The sequence below is a fragment of the Oryzias melastigma genome, linkage group LG11 (assembly GCF_002922805.2).
Source record: "Oryzias melastigma strain HK-1 linkage group LG11, ASM292280v2, whole genome shotgun sequence".
In the NCBI taxonomy this organism is placed as follows: Eukaryota; Metazoa; Chordata; class Actinopteri; order Beloniformes; family Adrianichthyidae; genus Oryzias; species Oryzias melastigma.
Genome location: NC_050522.1, coordinates 24,593,632 through 24,609,326, shown reverse-complemented (window position 1 = coordinate 24,609,326; position 15,695 = coordinate 24,593,632). Strand labels below are relative to the sequence as shown.

The window sequence follows — 15,695 nt, the reverse complement described above, 5'->3', positions numbered from 1 at the left end:
GAAGCGTGGAGAGTGAAGGTCGCTCTCTGATACGTTTTTTTGACCACGACAGAGAAGGCCGCACGAGAAAAACAACAAGAATCAAGCGTCCGGCGTGGATCCAACACATTCCCATCCCAAAGTCGTCATATCTGGACGACGGCGAAGGACCCCCCCACATCACTTTTTGACGTTTTAGATGTCCTCAACTTATTTTTAACATTCTGGCTGTTCAGAGGTCCAAACGTTTTGTCGGACATAACCTGGTGCACGAACCAGTAGCAGACACGCCTGGTACCACACGCGTCCACACGGCAAAAAACACCATCTTAATTCTAGAAAGAAGTATTTCTTTTTAGTAGAAATTGTGTGTCAGCTGGTACCACGGTCCAGTATCAGATCCGTCCAGTACAAGGTTGTGGTTATGGTTCGTGTGCTGGTGCACGAACCATAACTATATCCTGTAGCAGATGCGCCTGGTACTGGGTTAGGGTACTGGTGCGCATACCAGTACTATGTCAGCAGATGTGTCTGGTACCACGTTATGGTTATGGTTAGGGTTCCGGTTCGTGAACCAGTACTATGTCCAGTAGCAAATGCGTCTGGTACCAGGTTATGGTTAGGGTTCCGGTTCGTGAACCAGTACTATGTCCAGTAGCAGATGTGCTTGGTACCACTTTATGGTTATGGTTCCGGTGCGCGGACCAGTACTATGTCCAATAGCAGATGCGCCTGGTACTGGGTTTCGTTAGGGCACCCGTGCGCGTACCGGTACCATGTCCAGTAGCACATGCGTCAGGTTATGGTTAGGGCACCCATGCGGTCCACCTGCGTATCGGAGGTCAGGGAGACCTGATTGAATTGGATCAGCCAGCACAGAAAAAAAAAGACCAAAACGTCAATTCTTAATGCGGAGAAGTCCTTAACCAAACAACTATTGGGTGACGACTTAGGAATGAGAATGTGTTGGTAGACAGGGACGCTGAAAGGAGGGGATAAAGAAGGCTGATTCTAGGGGCCCAGATTGAGGGGGGCACAAAAGCCCCTAATGCAAATTTAATTTTTGTGGATCACAAACATTGGCTGACGGGACGGGCGCCGCGTTCAAACGATCAGTCTGCAAATGATATGTGATGTCGGCCATCTTTATTGAGGTAGTGATGGGGGGAGGAGCTTGCTTTCTTTTGAATCTTGTCACTTTAAAGCACAATAATGTGCAGCGTTTCACCTCCTGGGAGGAAAAACTGTTTTCTAAATGAAAAAGGTTGAACTCTTCCTGACAAATTAAGGAGAAAATACTTTTTTTTAACTTAATGGCTCCTCAGATCCGTCGGGATGGCAAGAAGTGACGGATGACGGGAATATTCCGACATAAAAGAGCTACAGACCCTCCCCCACCCCTACCATGGTGCTGCCCCACCCCCACCTGGTGGGGGTGGGGCAGCACCATGGTAGGGGTGGGGGAGGGGCGAAACATTCTCCAGAGGGGGTGGAAAACTGTGAGTCTGGGGGGTCGATGATTGAAAAGTTGTAAAAAAAAACGTGAAAAGATGAGAAAACTGCGACAAATATGAGGGGGAGGGGCGGAAGGAATGAGGAAAACTTCAGCCTTTTTTTTTCTTTTTTTTTAACGGCTGAAATTTTTTGGAATTCACGAGGAAACAAAAAAATAATCTATAAAGCTGGGGGGAGGGGTTTAGGAAAGCTGGGTTGCCAGGTTTGCAAGCACAAACACCTTCTCCTCTTTGACCGTCCTGCACATGTGCAGAGAGTGCAGGAAACGCCGTCTCGCTTGTACAAAAAATATGATATATCCCATAGTTCTCCTCATCAGTAGTGTGTTTGTGAAACATACAGAGTTGTTTGGCATGTTCATCACGTCGTATAGTTGTGTGTTTTTCATATCCAAACGCCATCTGCTCGTTTCCTCCCCTCTGCTTCAAGTCCTGGCAGCAGCAGCGGCGGCGGCGGCGGCGCTCCGGTCGTTGGCAAAGCGCTGGGCGGAGGACAGAGCGGCGTCCGTCCAAACCGCTGGAGTCCGACTGCTCCGTCTGGCCTCCAGCGAGTCCCTGTCTGGAGCCTCCCCCGGCGCGGGGTCTCCCCCGGGGGGGTGGCGGTCCTGTCAGAGCCTCTCGATGTCCCTGTATTTCTTGCGGAGGATGGAAACCTGGTCCTTGAACAGAACGGGATCCAGTCTCATCTGGGAATGGATGAGCGGCATGCCGCCAAACCAGCTGGCGAACTTGTTCATGCAGGTCTGCCGCTGGGCAAAGTGGTCGGGATCGGCCCACCGAGACGCCCTCGAAGACTGGGGGGGGGGAGAAAAATGGAAGAAAATTTGGTGAAACTGTGAAATGAAGAATAAATTTACTCAAATGTTAAATCAGTGAAACAGAGAAATACAAAAGTAACCCACAGGTAAAATACAACCAAGATTATATAACAAACAATTACAGTCAGAAATTAAAATAAAACCCTAAAATGATCCCAAAACGAGTAAAAGAAAAGTACATCTCTGTTCTCATTGTGTCAGAGACATAAATAAGGGATAAAACTCTTTAAGGTGTGACCCGTTGTCATGGTAACACCTATCATTCTTCTGCTCCTGGTCTATGAGGACTAACCAGCAGATGAAAATAGTAAATATGCAAATTCTTTGCTTGTTTTAGTCCAGATGATGAAGCTAAACTTTAAAAAAAAAAAGAAAGTTTCCTAGATGACTTTAAAGCTAGATCTATCCACCATTAACTCAAACCATTGACTGTAGATCAACAAAATAAATGAATTCTCTCATTAATGAGTAATAAAATGATTTATCAACATCTACCGTATATTACAGTAAAAGCTGTTTTTTTTTACTTTGTTTTTTTTTTTGGTGGGGTGCAACTTATACTCAGAAGTGACTGTATTTTTAATAAATAAATGGGCGCTCATATATTGTTATTTTTCCACAAACAACCGCCAGAGGGCGCTGTAGGTGTGTACCAGTTTTTTGCAGAAGAAGAAGTGCTGTCCAAAACAAACATGGAGGAGAATCTGATTGTTTTCCTGAATTTTATGATATTTTTCGTATTTGCATCAAGACTAATGCGAGAGTCATGAAACGGAGTCGCAGAGACATGGAAGTACCGCTGAAAGCGCCATCATTGAAACGCAGTATAGAAAAATAGAAGACTGAATGATCTCATGAACCCAGACATGGAGCAATGATGACCCAGGATTTGGTGGAGCTCTTTAACAAAACTTAAGATGCTTCCATGAGGCTAAAACCTTGACAATAGCTCCTCCCACACGCAGTGGGAGTGTCTAGTTCACGACCACATTTATGGACTAGCACTGAGTATCAAATTTGACGCACATCAAAATAGAGGCAGCAGATGTGAATTTGAAGCATGAATCGTGTTCAGCAGATTTGTTCAGAAGCGTCGTATTTTTATCCCCAAAGTGCGACTTTTAAATGAATTTTAGTTCTTTATTGGGTGTTTTTATACTCAGGTGTGACTTATAGTTATAGTATAGTTTAAACTTAAGAGCCCAACATGGAATCCTTTCCGTGAGTCAATAAATACGCCAACAAATGTAGTAAAAAAGTTCCTCCTGAGACTGAACTCTGATCTGTTGGTGCGAGAACGACCCGCCGCCGCCTCACCTGACCCATCATGGTCTCCTTGTACTGCTTCTTCTGCGTGACTTTGATGGGCGGCAGCTTGGTTACAGCAGAAACCAGGAAGTTCATCAGGATGTCCTCACAGTTGGCCAGCTGGTCCACCATGTTCTTCAGGCTGGTGGGTAAGTAGCTGGTGTACAGATGATGGTAATACCTGGAACAGGTGAGACGGTTCAGTCACAGCAGCAGACAGACACAAAACACTGGATTTGGATTAAAGCGACCACACATTTAGAGCTAAACTTCTTCCTTAAACAGGGACATTTTCAACTGTAATGAGCTCAGAAGGCCACAGGGGGCAGTAGAGGATACAGTAATTGTATCTTACTTCTTAATTTATGACTTCTTAAAGTATGAAGAGGCTGAAGAAGAGGGATGCTTTTGGCTGTAGAGGATGGTAGAAATGATTTTAGACGATTTTATTCAGTGATGTTGAGTAGTATAGATCGTTAGCTACAGTTCGGCTTTAGCATTTAGCTTAAACACTCGCACAACCCGATTAGTCGACTATTAAAATATTCCTTTGTTGCAACCCAACACTTCACAATAGTGAAGTGTTCATGGAATCAAAATCAAAAAATTTTGTTACTGAGCAACTTTGCGATAATATCGGGGCGAAGCTGCTTTTCTCCGTGTCAAAATCAGCTAAATCTCGTTGATCTAGAGAAGCTAAGCTAACATTAGCGCAAACAGAGAGCAAACTTATTACGACTTACTCATATTGATAGCTGTAAATGTTAATATTAGGGATTATGATTTTATCTAAAGGTGTTGAATAATAGGGATCGCTAGCCTAGGTTTGGCATTAGCATTTAGCTTAAATAGTCGCACAACCCGATTAGTCGGCTATTAAAATAATCGTTTGTTGTAACCCAACACTTCACAACAGTCAAGCGTTTATGAAATCAAAAGATTTTATCACCGAGCGACTTTGCGATAATATCGGGACGAAGCTGCTTTTCTTCGCGTCAAAATCAGCTAAATCTCGTTGATCTAGAGAAGCTAAGCTAATATTAGCGCAAACAGAGAGCAAACTTATTACGACTTACTCATATTGATAGCTCTAACATTACAGATGACAATTTCATTTAGGGTTGTTGAGTGGTAAGTAATGCTAGCCCGTGTTCGGCATTAGCATTTAGCTTAAACACTCGCACGACCCGATTAGTCGACTAATCGCGGAAATAAATCAGTCAGAAAATAATCGGGGAAATACGTCAGTTTAAACACTAGAATTAGAACAAAGGGGGTTGTATCCAATCAGAGGAGGCTGCGCTCTGATGTGGGCGGGGCAAGGATTCATTCATGCAAATAAAGCGTCTAACCAACTCATAAAGGCTACGTATTGTAATAATAATAAACTATCATTTCTAATTTTTAACGACTTCATATGTTTAATTCAAGAAGAATGAAAGGTTTCCAGCTGGAAAAGCTGCACGGATTCCAGCTGAACGGACGGAGCGAGCGGCTCATTGGAAGTGATTGAGCGTTGGGCTGCTGTGATTGGCTGACTTCAGCTTAATGGACTGATCTCATCACAGAGGAGTGGAGCCGTATTTGAGCTGACAGCGGTTAAGCTTGACTTAAAGCGGAGCGGGGGAGGCTGCGCAGCCCTGAAATTGACATTTTTTGATAAAACGTTCTCGTGTCAAAACACGGGTTTCCCGCGGCGCCGCTCCACCGAACAGAACATTTATGATCCACACACGGCTTCATCAAAGAGCTCCATCAAAGCCAGACAGGTGAGGGAGGAGGGGGAGGGCGGTACCTGTGGAAGAACGCGGCGCCGGTCAGGACCATGGAGTAATCGTTGGTCCATTTGGACGTGTAGCCCCAGCGCTCCTTGTTGCTGTCCCAGAAGTGGCTGCGGGCCGGATAGCCCACGATTCGCTCGGGGAAACTCTGCCAGACGGTGAAGGCGAAGTCCACCTGCAGACGGGTCAGAGGAGAGTTTTAACAAACGCCGTTGGTGTGGTCACGAGGTTTAACCCTTATTCCTCTTTCTTTGCAGCATATGTTTTAATTAGAGCACAATTTTTTTATTTGCACCGTCATTTCTTTTTATTTGGAGAATTTTTTAAAATTTGTAATAACATCCTTTCTTTCTTTTTATTTGCAGCATTTTTTTAGATTGCAACATAATTTTTGATTTGCAGCATTGTTTTATTGCAGGTAATCTTTTCCATTTTTAGCATAATTTCTTTTTATATGGAGATTTAAAAAATGTGTAATAACATCCTTCCTTTCTTTTTTATTTGCATTTTGTTTTTTATTTGCAGCTTCATTTCTTTCTATTTGGAGATTTTTTTTGTAGCAGCATCATTTGTTTTGTTTTATTTACAGAATCATTTTTTTCATTTGCAGCATAATTTTTTATTATAAGTAGCATAATTTCTATTTATTTGCAGAATAATTTATTTTTATTTGTAGTGGCATCATTTTTTCTTTGTATTTACAACATAATTATTTCTTTATCATTTATTTTTATTTCTACAGTGTCTCTTGTTGTTTGCAGCGTTTTGTTTGCACACTTTGTTGTTTTTTGCTGCATTGGTGGATCTGGACCTTCGGCCCGTTTGACTGCAGGTTCCTCGTCGTATTCGGTAGCGACCGTCCGGTGTGAACACCGTTTGCTCTAAGTGCGTTTAAGAATTCACGTTTAGTGCGTTCTTGCTCTGACGGACGACCGAGCGATCTACAATCGGAACATTTCCTGCATTCGAGTTTGATCGTGTTTCGCTGTCTCCGCCTGGACGGCCGGCTGTGGCTCCGCCCTTAAAGTCAGCGTCAAATATGAAGGTTTTGGTGAAGAAACTTCCTCCAAACCTTCACAGAGATTTCTTGTTTTAACATAAAACCTTCTTTCTTAGTTTCTGGAACGAGATAAAAAAACAATTTGAACGTTAAATAAGAAAAAAACGATTTATTTTCACCGTCCGTCCTCCACAGAGGAGACGGTTTTCAATCTCTGTGATTCATCTTCAGACTCCGGCTGTTTTTGTCTTGTTTTCAGGACGGTTCATTAGAGTCACTCTGTGGCCGGGCGGCGCCGTACGAGCTCGCCGGCGTGCTTCAGGTCTCACCGATTAACCTTAAGTGACAATAAACGTATGTTTTCATGATCTTTGAATTTGAGAGGAAATTGCTTCAAATCCTGAATTCTAAAGCAGTTTATAAACTATAGAACCTTCCAGAACTTTTGTTGCTAAAGAAAAAACTAAAAAGAATTTTTTCTTAGGAAACATTTCTGCCTCTTTTCATATTTTTGATAATGTTAGTAAAAGAAGACATTAGTCATCGAACGACATCAGCTGTTTGTGGTGACGATCAAAGCGTCCAATCAGACGACAGGAGAAAAACGTCGACAGCAGAACCGGAAACAGAACTTTCTCCTGCCGTCTTTGGGTTTATTTTAATAAAAGACCTTTAAATGTATGTTTTTAATTAAAAAAAACTTTTAAAAATGAGATTTTTATTGTTTTTTTTGTCGTTTGTGGGAGTTTTAATCTTTCAAAGCCTTTATTAGATTTAATTCCGTCCTACAAACGGCGCCGTACCTCGGTGGTGGACAGCACAGTGTCTTCATCCAGGCTCAGAACGGCGTCCGTCACGATGGTTTCATACGGCACAAAGCGGCTGCTCATCACCTGCAGGAGACGCAGAAGCTTCAGTGAACCAATCAGAACCCACAGAGAACAGGAGGACTCCTCCTTCAGCAGCGAGATCCAAAGATCTGATTGGATGATGGAGTAAAAGCAGAAGTGTGTGGAGGCGGAGTTTCTATTGGTCCAGAGGATTCCTTTAATTCAAAATATTGTTCTCAAAAACTATAGTAAATTTATTCTGGTTGAATATTTATTTATCATCAAATAAAAAAGGAAAATAAATATGAAGTATTTGGTATTAGGTAAGTATTGTAGTCATTTTATTTATCATTTATTCATCTCAGTGCAGATTATCATCCATAAGTGTTGTTAATATTAAATAATAACGATAACATTTATTTTTATTTATTAATCATCGATAATAACTGATCTTTTTTTGGTCCGTGTTCTTGTGAGTCACACATTTAATAAATGAATATTCAGTAGACGGTTGGCATTTAATCTTTTTAAATAAAATAAAACAGCTACATTAATTGTGTTTTTAAGTAAACAAATAGTAGTAAATTGTATTTATAAAATCACATCTTTTAAATGAAATTCAAATTTTTTTATTGTGTTTTTTTAAATACATTGAGAATATTTTAATGTTTATTTGTGACAAGATGAATATATTTTACTTTTTAAAAACATGTACATTGTAATTTATATATATATATAATATTATATTAATAAAAGTACATTATTGCATCTGGTTTGCCCAACAAACTATTTTTAAAGCCGTTTCTGATCCTTTTTTTTGAATAATCGAGTCCCAAGTGAACAGATTTTTTTCCCAGAGATGTTTCTAGAAGCAGAAGTTCCTGCCTGAGTTCTCCTGCTTGTTTTTCTGTGTTCAGCTCTGCAGAAATGTTGCTCCACGTTTATGAAGTCTCCACATTCTCCTGGCAGCGTCACCTTCTGCATCCAGCAGCAAAACCCCTAAAACTTCAGCTGCACGTCAGCGGGAGTCTCTGCCAGCAGCTAACGTCTGTTGGGACTCTATCCCACATCATGAAGGAGGAGGACTTCTGGAGAGTCCCCTGAATGTGGCGCTTGGGGCTTTTTGTGCTTAATGTTTCGGGTTTTCCTGCTTACTCCAGTGGACGCCGCCTCATTTCTCCTTAAATTGTTCAGTGATGATCTAAAAACATAAAACTTCACTGAGAAACGATGGAGCGTGCAGACTGAGGTCAGGTGACTGAGGTTGGCCAATAGGCCAACAGTTGCTAGAGGCCAGGGGTTGGCAACCTTTAAAAGAGCAAATCGGTCTTGTTTTCTACTGATCAAGACCTAGAAGGAGCCGAATCTTTACCTTTTACCTTAAGTAGAGGCCAAATTAGTGTAAAATCTACCTCGTTACTTAATTACTAGCTGAACTCCAAATTAGCATCAAATTCCTCAGTCAACTAAATTAGTCAAAAATGTTAGCATGTTGCTAAAATAGAAGCTAAACCCTAAATTAGCATTAAAACTCCAGTAGATAACACATTAGCCATAATTGTTAGCATATATTGCTAAAATATTAGCTAAACTCCAGATTAGCATAAAAAACTCATTAGAGGCCAAATTAGCCAAAAAAAGCTAGCTTGTTGTTTAATTACTAGCTGAACTCCAAATTAGCCTCAAATTCTTCAGTTAACTGAATTAGTCAAAAACGTTAGCATGTTGCTAAAACAGAAGCTAAATTCTAAATTATCCCAAAAAACGTCAGTAGATAACAAATTAACTGAAAACATCTGCATTTTCTCTAAAACATTAGCTAAACTCCAAATTACCCTAAAACCTCCAGTGGACAAAAAACTAGCAAAAAAAAAAAAGTTAGCATGTTGCTAAAATAGAAGCTAAACTCAAAATCTTTTGAAAATTCCCCCCCTTTTTTTTTTTAATTTTTCTTCATCCAGAGAGCCACCGTGGAGGGAGAAAAGAGCCACATGTGGTTGCAGACCTCTGCTAGGGGCAAACTAGGCAATTGCCTTACAGCCTCCAAGCCACCAGGGGGCCCCAAAGCTGCATGTTCAACCTCTTGAGAGGAGAACAAGAGTGTGTGTTTTTACCTGTAGCTTTCTTGTGTGCGTATTACATGCTTAAAAATAAAAAAATTGCTTTAGAAAAAAAAACTATAATATTTATGGACAAATTTGTATGAAGTTCCTGAACCACACTGTCACGCAGGTGGGCTATGTCCGAATTCCTTCACTACTCACTATATGTGCGTTTGCCATTTTGTTGTGCTGTCCGAATCTGTCCGAGAAATTTTCCCTGAAGTTTTTGAAAAAGAAAAACCTGCTATACAGACTTTTTTTTTACTGAAGTTTGTTGCGGCTAGCTAGTTAGTTAGCATCACATATCGGAACGGATAAACTAAAGAATAAAAATCGAGATCTGTTTATTCAGATTCTGACTCAGAAGAAGGACATGTTGGTGTGATCAGAGAAAAATTAGGGGCTGACAAAAAAAATTAGCATTTGAAAAAGTTCGTAACATAAAAAAAATATTCTGGGCGGGGCCACAAGCTCCTTCCTCCGCCCATTTTGATGACACTCGTAGATGACAAGACCCTAAGATTGTGTTGCACCAGTAAAGTTGCAACCAATTGGGGGTGTAATCTAGTTGGTAAACAGAGAGAACGGGGAGGAGAAAGTGGGCGGAGTTGCCAATAATCCCACCCACAACTTGCTGTTTCAAAGGTATTGATATGGTATGTCCGAATTCCTTCAACTACTCACTATTACAGTACGTTCGCCAGTTTGTACTGCTGTCCGAATCTACCAATTCCAAAATCGAGTGCACTCAAAATTTTCCAGAAGTCTTTGCGAAAAACTAGCGTCCATCGATGCTCACTACATTAGCAGATATAGACCACAATGCATTGCGGTTAAACAATTTTGAACAAAAAAATGTATTTAAATATAATATTTAAATAAGCCATCCATATTTTTACCATCAGAACACGTAAATAAACGTCGTGAATTGTTCGTATTTATTCGATTTTCACTTTGGGAAATCGTCATATCCGACGTTTAGAGAAACAAAAGAAAAGTGGTGAGCATCAAGTCTGAATTACCTTTAAAATCCAGCACACTATAAAAAACCGCACTCTACAGTTTTTTAGTAGTTAGGGGGAGAATTCGGACACACTGATAAAGACGTTTGTAGCGGCTAGCTAGTTAGCATCAGATTTCGGAACGGAGATCCGATATTATTCAGATTCTGACATGTTGGTGTAATAAGTGACAAATCCGGAGCTAACAAAAAACCGTTGGTTAAAACGGATTTTTAAGTCAAAAACAATCTGGGCGGGGTCACAAGCTCCCAGCTCCGCCCATCTGATGCCACTCAGACGACTGAAACGTAGAATCTGTTGCACCAGTGACATTGCAACAAATTTGGGGTGTAAACAAAGAGCTCTCAGCAATGGGAAAGAAGTGTAGCTCCGCCCACAACTCACAGGTGAATTCTAATGAACTCCAGCCGCTCTACAGAAACTATGTCCTAGAAAATGACCCAAATTTTTTAGATTTTGGCTAAAATTGTGATTACAAGACGATTGGAAACATGAAAATAGATCCTCCTACGGTCTTCTTCTCCTGATCTTTTCTAACCTCAGAACTCACTAAGAAGAGTTTTCAAGCTGACGGCGCCTCCAGCCATTTCGGCTGTTGGAACGGTCACATTAAGGAGTACAACTCCTGGTCCTGCATGCAGACGTGTCCTCCGGCTCGGCGCTGATGGAAGGTGGAAGCTCTCGCCAGCGGACGACTAAACAATCAAGGAGAACACGCCTTCCTGGAGCTCCGCTAACGGAGGAGAAGTGGCTCCCGCTTACTCCTGACATCAGTCCATCATCTCCTTCAACGCGTTATGACCTTAAGTAGTGCTGGAGAACCCGAGGAGCTCTGGAGGGAAATCGATGAAACCTCCGATTTCACAAATGGAAAAGAAACCAGAAACATCCTTTCAAAGGTTAAACTGTCAGCTAAAAACCCAACAATCTGCTGGTGTTTATCTGGGACTTTAATTATGCGAAGGTTCGAGCGCCCGTGGACAGATATAGGATCCGGGCTTTAAAGTCCGCTGCTTAAATATGCATGCAGACATCCATAAAGAGGTTCACCTTGAGATAAATTTCAGAGCGAATCTGTTTGCTTCCAATAGAACCGTATGAATTTTTAATCACCTCTAACGAATTCATGGCTTTGGAAGGGAGCCGGGCCGCGACGACAAGGAAACAGCCCAGGAGAAACGCCAATACGGTGCGAGCGCCGCCGCCGCGGGGCGCGGCCTGTCATTTTCCACGGTGACGGAGCGTGGATACAAGTTTCCATTATGCCTGCGGGGTCGCCTTTCTCCTCCAAATCAATAAAAACACACAAACGGGGACAGGCGCTGGGATGTCTGATACATGCGGCTCAGATTTGCTCTTCGCCTCCTCCGCCATCCAAACGGAGCCGTTCTCCGGAATGGATGGCTGTCCTTGAGATTCCCCTGGAAGCAGAGAGGGACGGCGGTGGGCGGACGGAGGGATAAACATCTTGAGGATATGGAGACGGGAAGTCTTTGGTCTGCTGCCATGATGAGAAGAAGGAGAAGAAGAAAGTGCTTTGCTTTGACAAAGAAAGTGCGCATTGTAGACTCAAACAAACTCCTACGCAGCCGAGAACGGCTCGCCATCCCGCGGCTTTGAAGATCCACAAACACTCAACCGTTAATAGATGTAAACATTCCCGCAGAGCTCGGAGGAGCTGCTGGTTACAGATTCAGAGCGGCTCTCCGGGTCGGGGACTCGTGAACGCCGCCGTTAACCTCCTTCCCCGTAAACACCTGTACCGGCTCCCCCCCGCCGCCACACGACACACCACAAAACAAGGAGGACGCCGTTCCATCGCCACGACTCCACATCCCTCCAAACGACCAATTAGAACGCGCAGAACGGCGGGCTGAACCAACAAAGGAAAAGGTTCAGGTGAAGATTAAATATTCAGAGTTAGGGGTAGACGTTTCTCTATTTGACGATTGTAATATTTAATACATTTACTGTGTTTACTGTCATATCTCAAATATCGTCTTTTCCTTTGTTTTTAGTGCTAAAAATGCTTAAAGTAAATCAATCATGACCATAATTTGATCTTAATTGATCAAAATTGACCAATTCTGTCCGACATCGTTTGTAACGTGTGATGAAAACATGGAGATGATCCTCCTAGAAATGGAGAAAATCACCTAAAAATGTCCACATTAACTAAAGTAATGAAAGTTAAATGTAAAATCTGAACCTTAAGAAAGTAAAAAACTATTTTTTCAATTAAAATAATCCTATCAAGGAAGTTTTTTAATAGAAAAATGATCTCAGTTGAAGAAAATGTGACTTAGTGACTAGAATTATTTTCTTTAAATACACATTTTTGATTAAAGCATTTTTTTTACCACACCAGCAGATTTTTATTTTTTTTACTTATTTAAAAACATTTTTAAAAAATGTTTGACTCTTTTTTAATTTTATTAAAGGCTTTGTTTTTGCACAAATGTGGTGCAGATTTTAAATTCTGAGGTTTGGATTCACACTGCACTTCTGAGAGTGGACTATACCTCTTGATGTTTGGTCTGAAATAAACATTATCCAATTATAAACTGATGAGAGAATCACCTCCTCACTAAACCATATTTCCTGGTAAGAAGATTTAAAGTTTTGTTTTTAGACATTCATGATATTTTAGGTTTTAAGTTGTTTACAAGCTTTTCTGAAAATCACCATAGTTATCTCAAAGTATCCAAAAATAGGAAGATATGATTAAATGCTTGAAAACTCTGAATAGAAAAACTTAATTTAAGACAAAAAAAAATCTCAAATTTTACTGAAATTTTGGGCTCCATTTTAAGGATTTTATTTAAAAATTCAACAAATGTTGAGTTCGGCTGACAGTCATTGTCATTATTTTGGAAACAAACATTTAGATGTTGAAGATGCTGAAATTGATAGCTTAAAAACCCTAAAGCTGATAGCTAAACTTAAAATAGCTAAACTTCAAAATATCCCAAAAAACTGAAAAAGGTCTAAACTAGCCAAAACATGTTGTGTTTAAATATTAGTCTAACTCCAAAACAGCCTAAAAAACTTAAAAAAGAAAAGCCTCAATTAGCCAAAACAGCTAGCATGTAGCTGAAATATTATCTAAACTCCAAAATAGCCTAAAATTTCTAAGTAAATGCTAAAATAGTCCAAAAAGCTGAAAGAATGTCAATTTTGATGATGGTAAAACTGTAACTTTTTAACACAATTATGAATAATAAAAGACAGTAATATTATTTCAGAATAAATCAACTTAAACCTTAAATAACTTTGAATATTTTACTCTCCATAAAAATATATTTAGTCAAAATTAAAAGTTAGAAATGAGCGCAAGATAACATCATTAATAAAATAAAATAAAATAAAATGATCTGGAGGGCCGGATCCGGCCCCCGGGCCTTGACTTTGACACATGTACCCAAGGTCACTTGATATGAAGACTCATTTGCACATCGTCCAATCAGAGCTGCTGCCGCCCAGCGATCCAGAAGTCACCTGATTTCTTAATGGTATCGCCCCAGACGCCTGACAGCCATCATTACGCCAACAATTAAAAAAAACTTGAGCGCCGATATGAAATCGTGAAGATTTAACCAAACTTCAATGGAACTCTAAACTAATATTTCTCATTAAGTAAAAACGACAGAATGACTACTATCTAGTGATCTTCCTCTAAAGATTAGCCTTCTTCTGCTGCTTTTATTCTATTTCTACTCAGGTTTGGTTTCACCAAACTTCACCTGTGAGACTGACACCAGAGTTTCCCTGAGAACTCTGATAACTTTGGCGCAGAAGCTTCCTGCTGGTCTGAAACCGTCCGGGACGTCACCTCCATCCCAACAGCGGGAACAGCAGGAGGTGAGTGACAGTTTCACAGACAAATTGAGAAAATGAGGGTTTGCTGAGTCTGGTGGGGTGGGGGGTTCAGCTCATTGTCATTGGCGTGATGCGATGTCCTGCAGGCATGAAGAGGGAAAAAAAGCCTCCCAGCTCCCTGTTCTCCACTTGTTTTCCAGGAGAACTTGACAGGAGGAAGGAGAGAAAGAAGGAGGGAAACAAACAGGGAGAAGACACAAACAGAGGATGAGAGGCTGATGTTTGGGGCCCCCGGATGGTTTGTAACGTTAGAAGTCAGACATATTAGCCCGGGGCTTCATGCTGCTCTGCAGGAAACTGAGCTCTTCCAGCAGAAATCCGCCTCCAGCGCTTCGTCTCCTCCTGCTCGCTAAAGGACAGCAGCAGGAGGAGGAGCAGAGTCAAACCAGCAACTTTTGGAGCCACGAATCTCTGGTAGAACTGGTTCTAGTTCAGGGGTCGGCAACCTTTAACAGTAAAGGAGCCATTTGGGTTTGTTTTCTACTCACCAAAACCTAGTAGGAGCCGTATCTTTACCTTTTACCTTAAGTAGAGGCCAAATGAGCAAAAAATCTAGCTCGTTACTTAACTACTAGCTGAACTCCAAATTAGCATAACATTCCTTAGTAAATTAAATCAGCCAAAAATGTTAGCATGTTGCTAAAATAGAAGCTAAACTCCAAATTAGCCTAAAAATCCCAATAGATAACAAATTAGCCAAAAATGTTAGCATGTTGCTAAAACATAAGCTAAACTCCAAATTAGCCTAAAAAGCTAGCTTGTTGCTTAATTACTAGCTGAACTCCAAAATAGCCTAAAATTCCTCAGTAAACTAAATTTGTCAAAAATGTTAGCATGTTGCTAAAAGACAAGCTAAACTCTAAATCATCCCAAAGAAACTTCAGTAGATAACAAATTAGCTGAAAACATCTGCATTTTACTAGAATATTAGCTAAACTCCAAATTAGCATAAAATTCTTCAGTAAAGTAATTAGTGAAAAACGTTAGCCTGTTGCTAAAATAGAAACTAAACTCTAAATGAGCCTAAAACCCCAGTAGACAGCAAACTAGCAAAAAAACATTAGCATGTAGCTAAAATAGAACAACATTTTTTTATCTTTCTTCAGCCAGAGAGCCACCATGGAGAGATAAAAGAGCCACATGTGGTTCTGGAGCCGCCGGTTGCAGACTTCTGTTCTAGTTGGTATAAGTTTGGGATTTCCATATCAGAACTCTGATCAGTTACTATTCTGACATCACAGCGGGAGAAACCATCAAAGAACAGAATGGGGAGAAGTCTCCAAAAAAATGATTAAAAATCCACAAATGAAACCATACGTTTAGAAATTATTATGGGATGGCCGCACGACTTACAGCCTGGCAGCCACTTCCCACACGGCATCAGCTTAAAGGGTAACCAAACCAGGAAGTGGGAGGCTGACTCCGCCCACAGATGAAATTTGAAAATCCAGTCAGAGGGGTG

General features: G+C 40.9%; 1 protein-coding gene across 1 annotated transcript in view; it reads right to left on the bottom strand.

The window, feature by feature from the left end:
• Positions 1-1,003: 1,003 nt before the first annotated feature.
• ext1b (exostosin glycosyltransferase 1b) overlaps positions 1,004-15,695 on the bottom strand; it is a 170,941-nt gene continuing 156,249 nt past the window's right edge. The window contains exons 8-11 of the mRNA XM_024298588.2: positions 7,204-7,293; positions 5,415-5,575; positions 3,629-3,800; positions 1,004-2,287 (exon numbers count right to left, since the gene is read on the bottom strand). Coding sequence (XP_024154356.1) covers positions 2,102-2,287; positions 3,629-3,800; positions 5,415-5,575; positions 7,204-7,293 — 609 coding nt within the window. The 3' untranslated portion in view covers positions 1,004-2,101. The remainder of the gene's footprint in view (positions 2,288-3,628; positions 3,801-5,414; positions 5,576-7,203; positions 7,294-15,695) is intronic.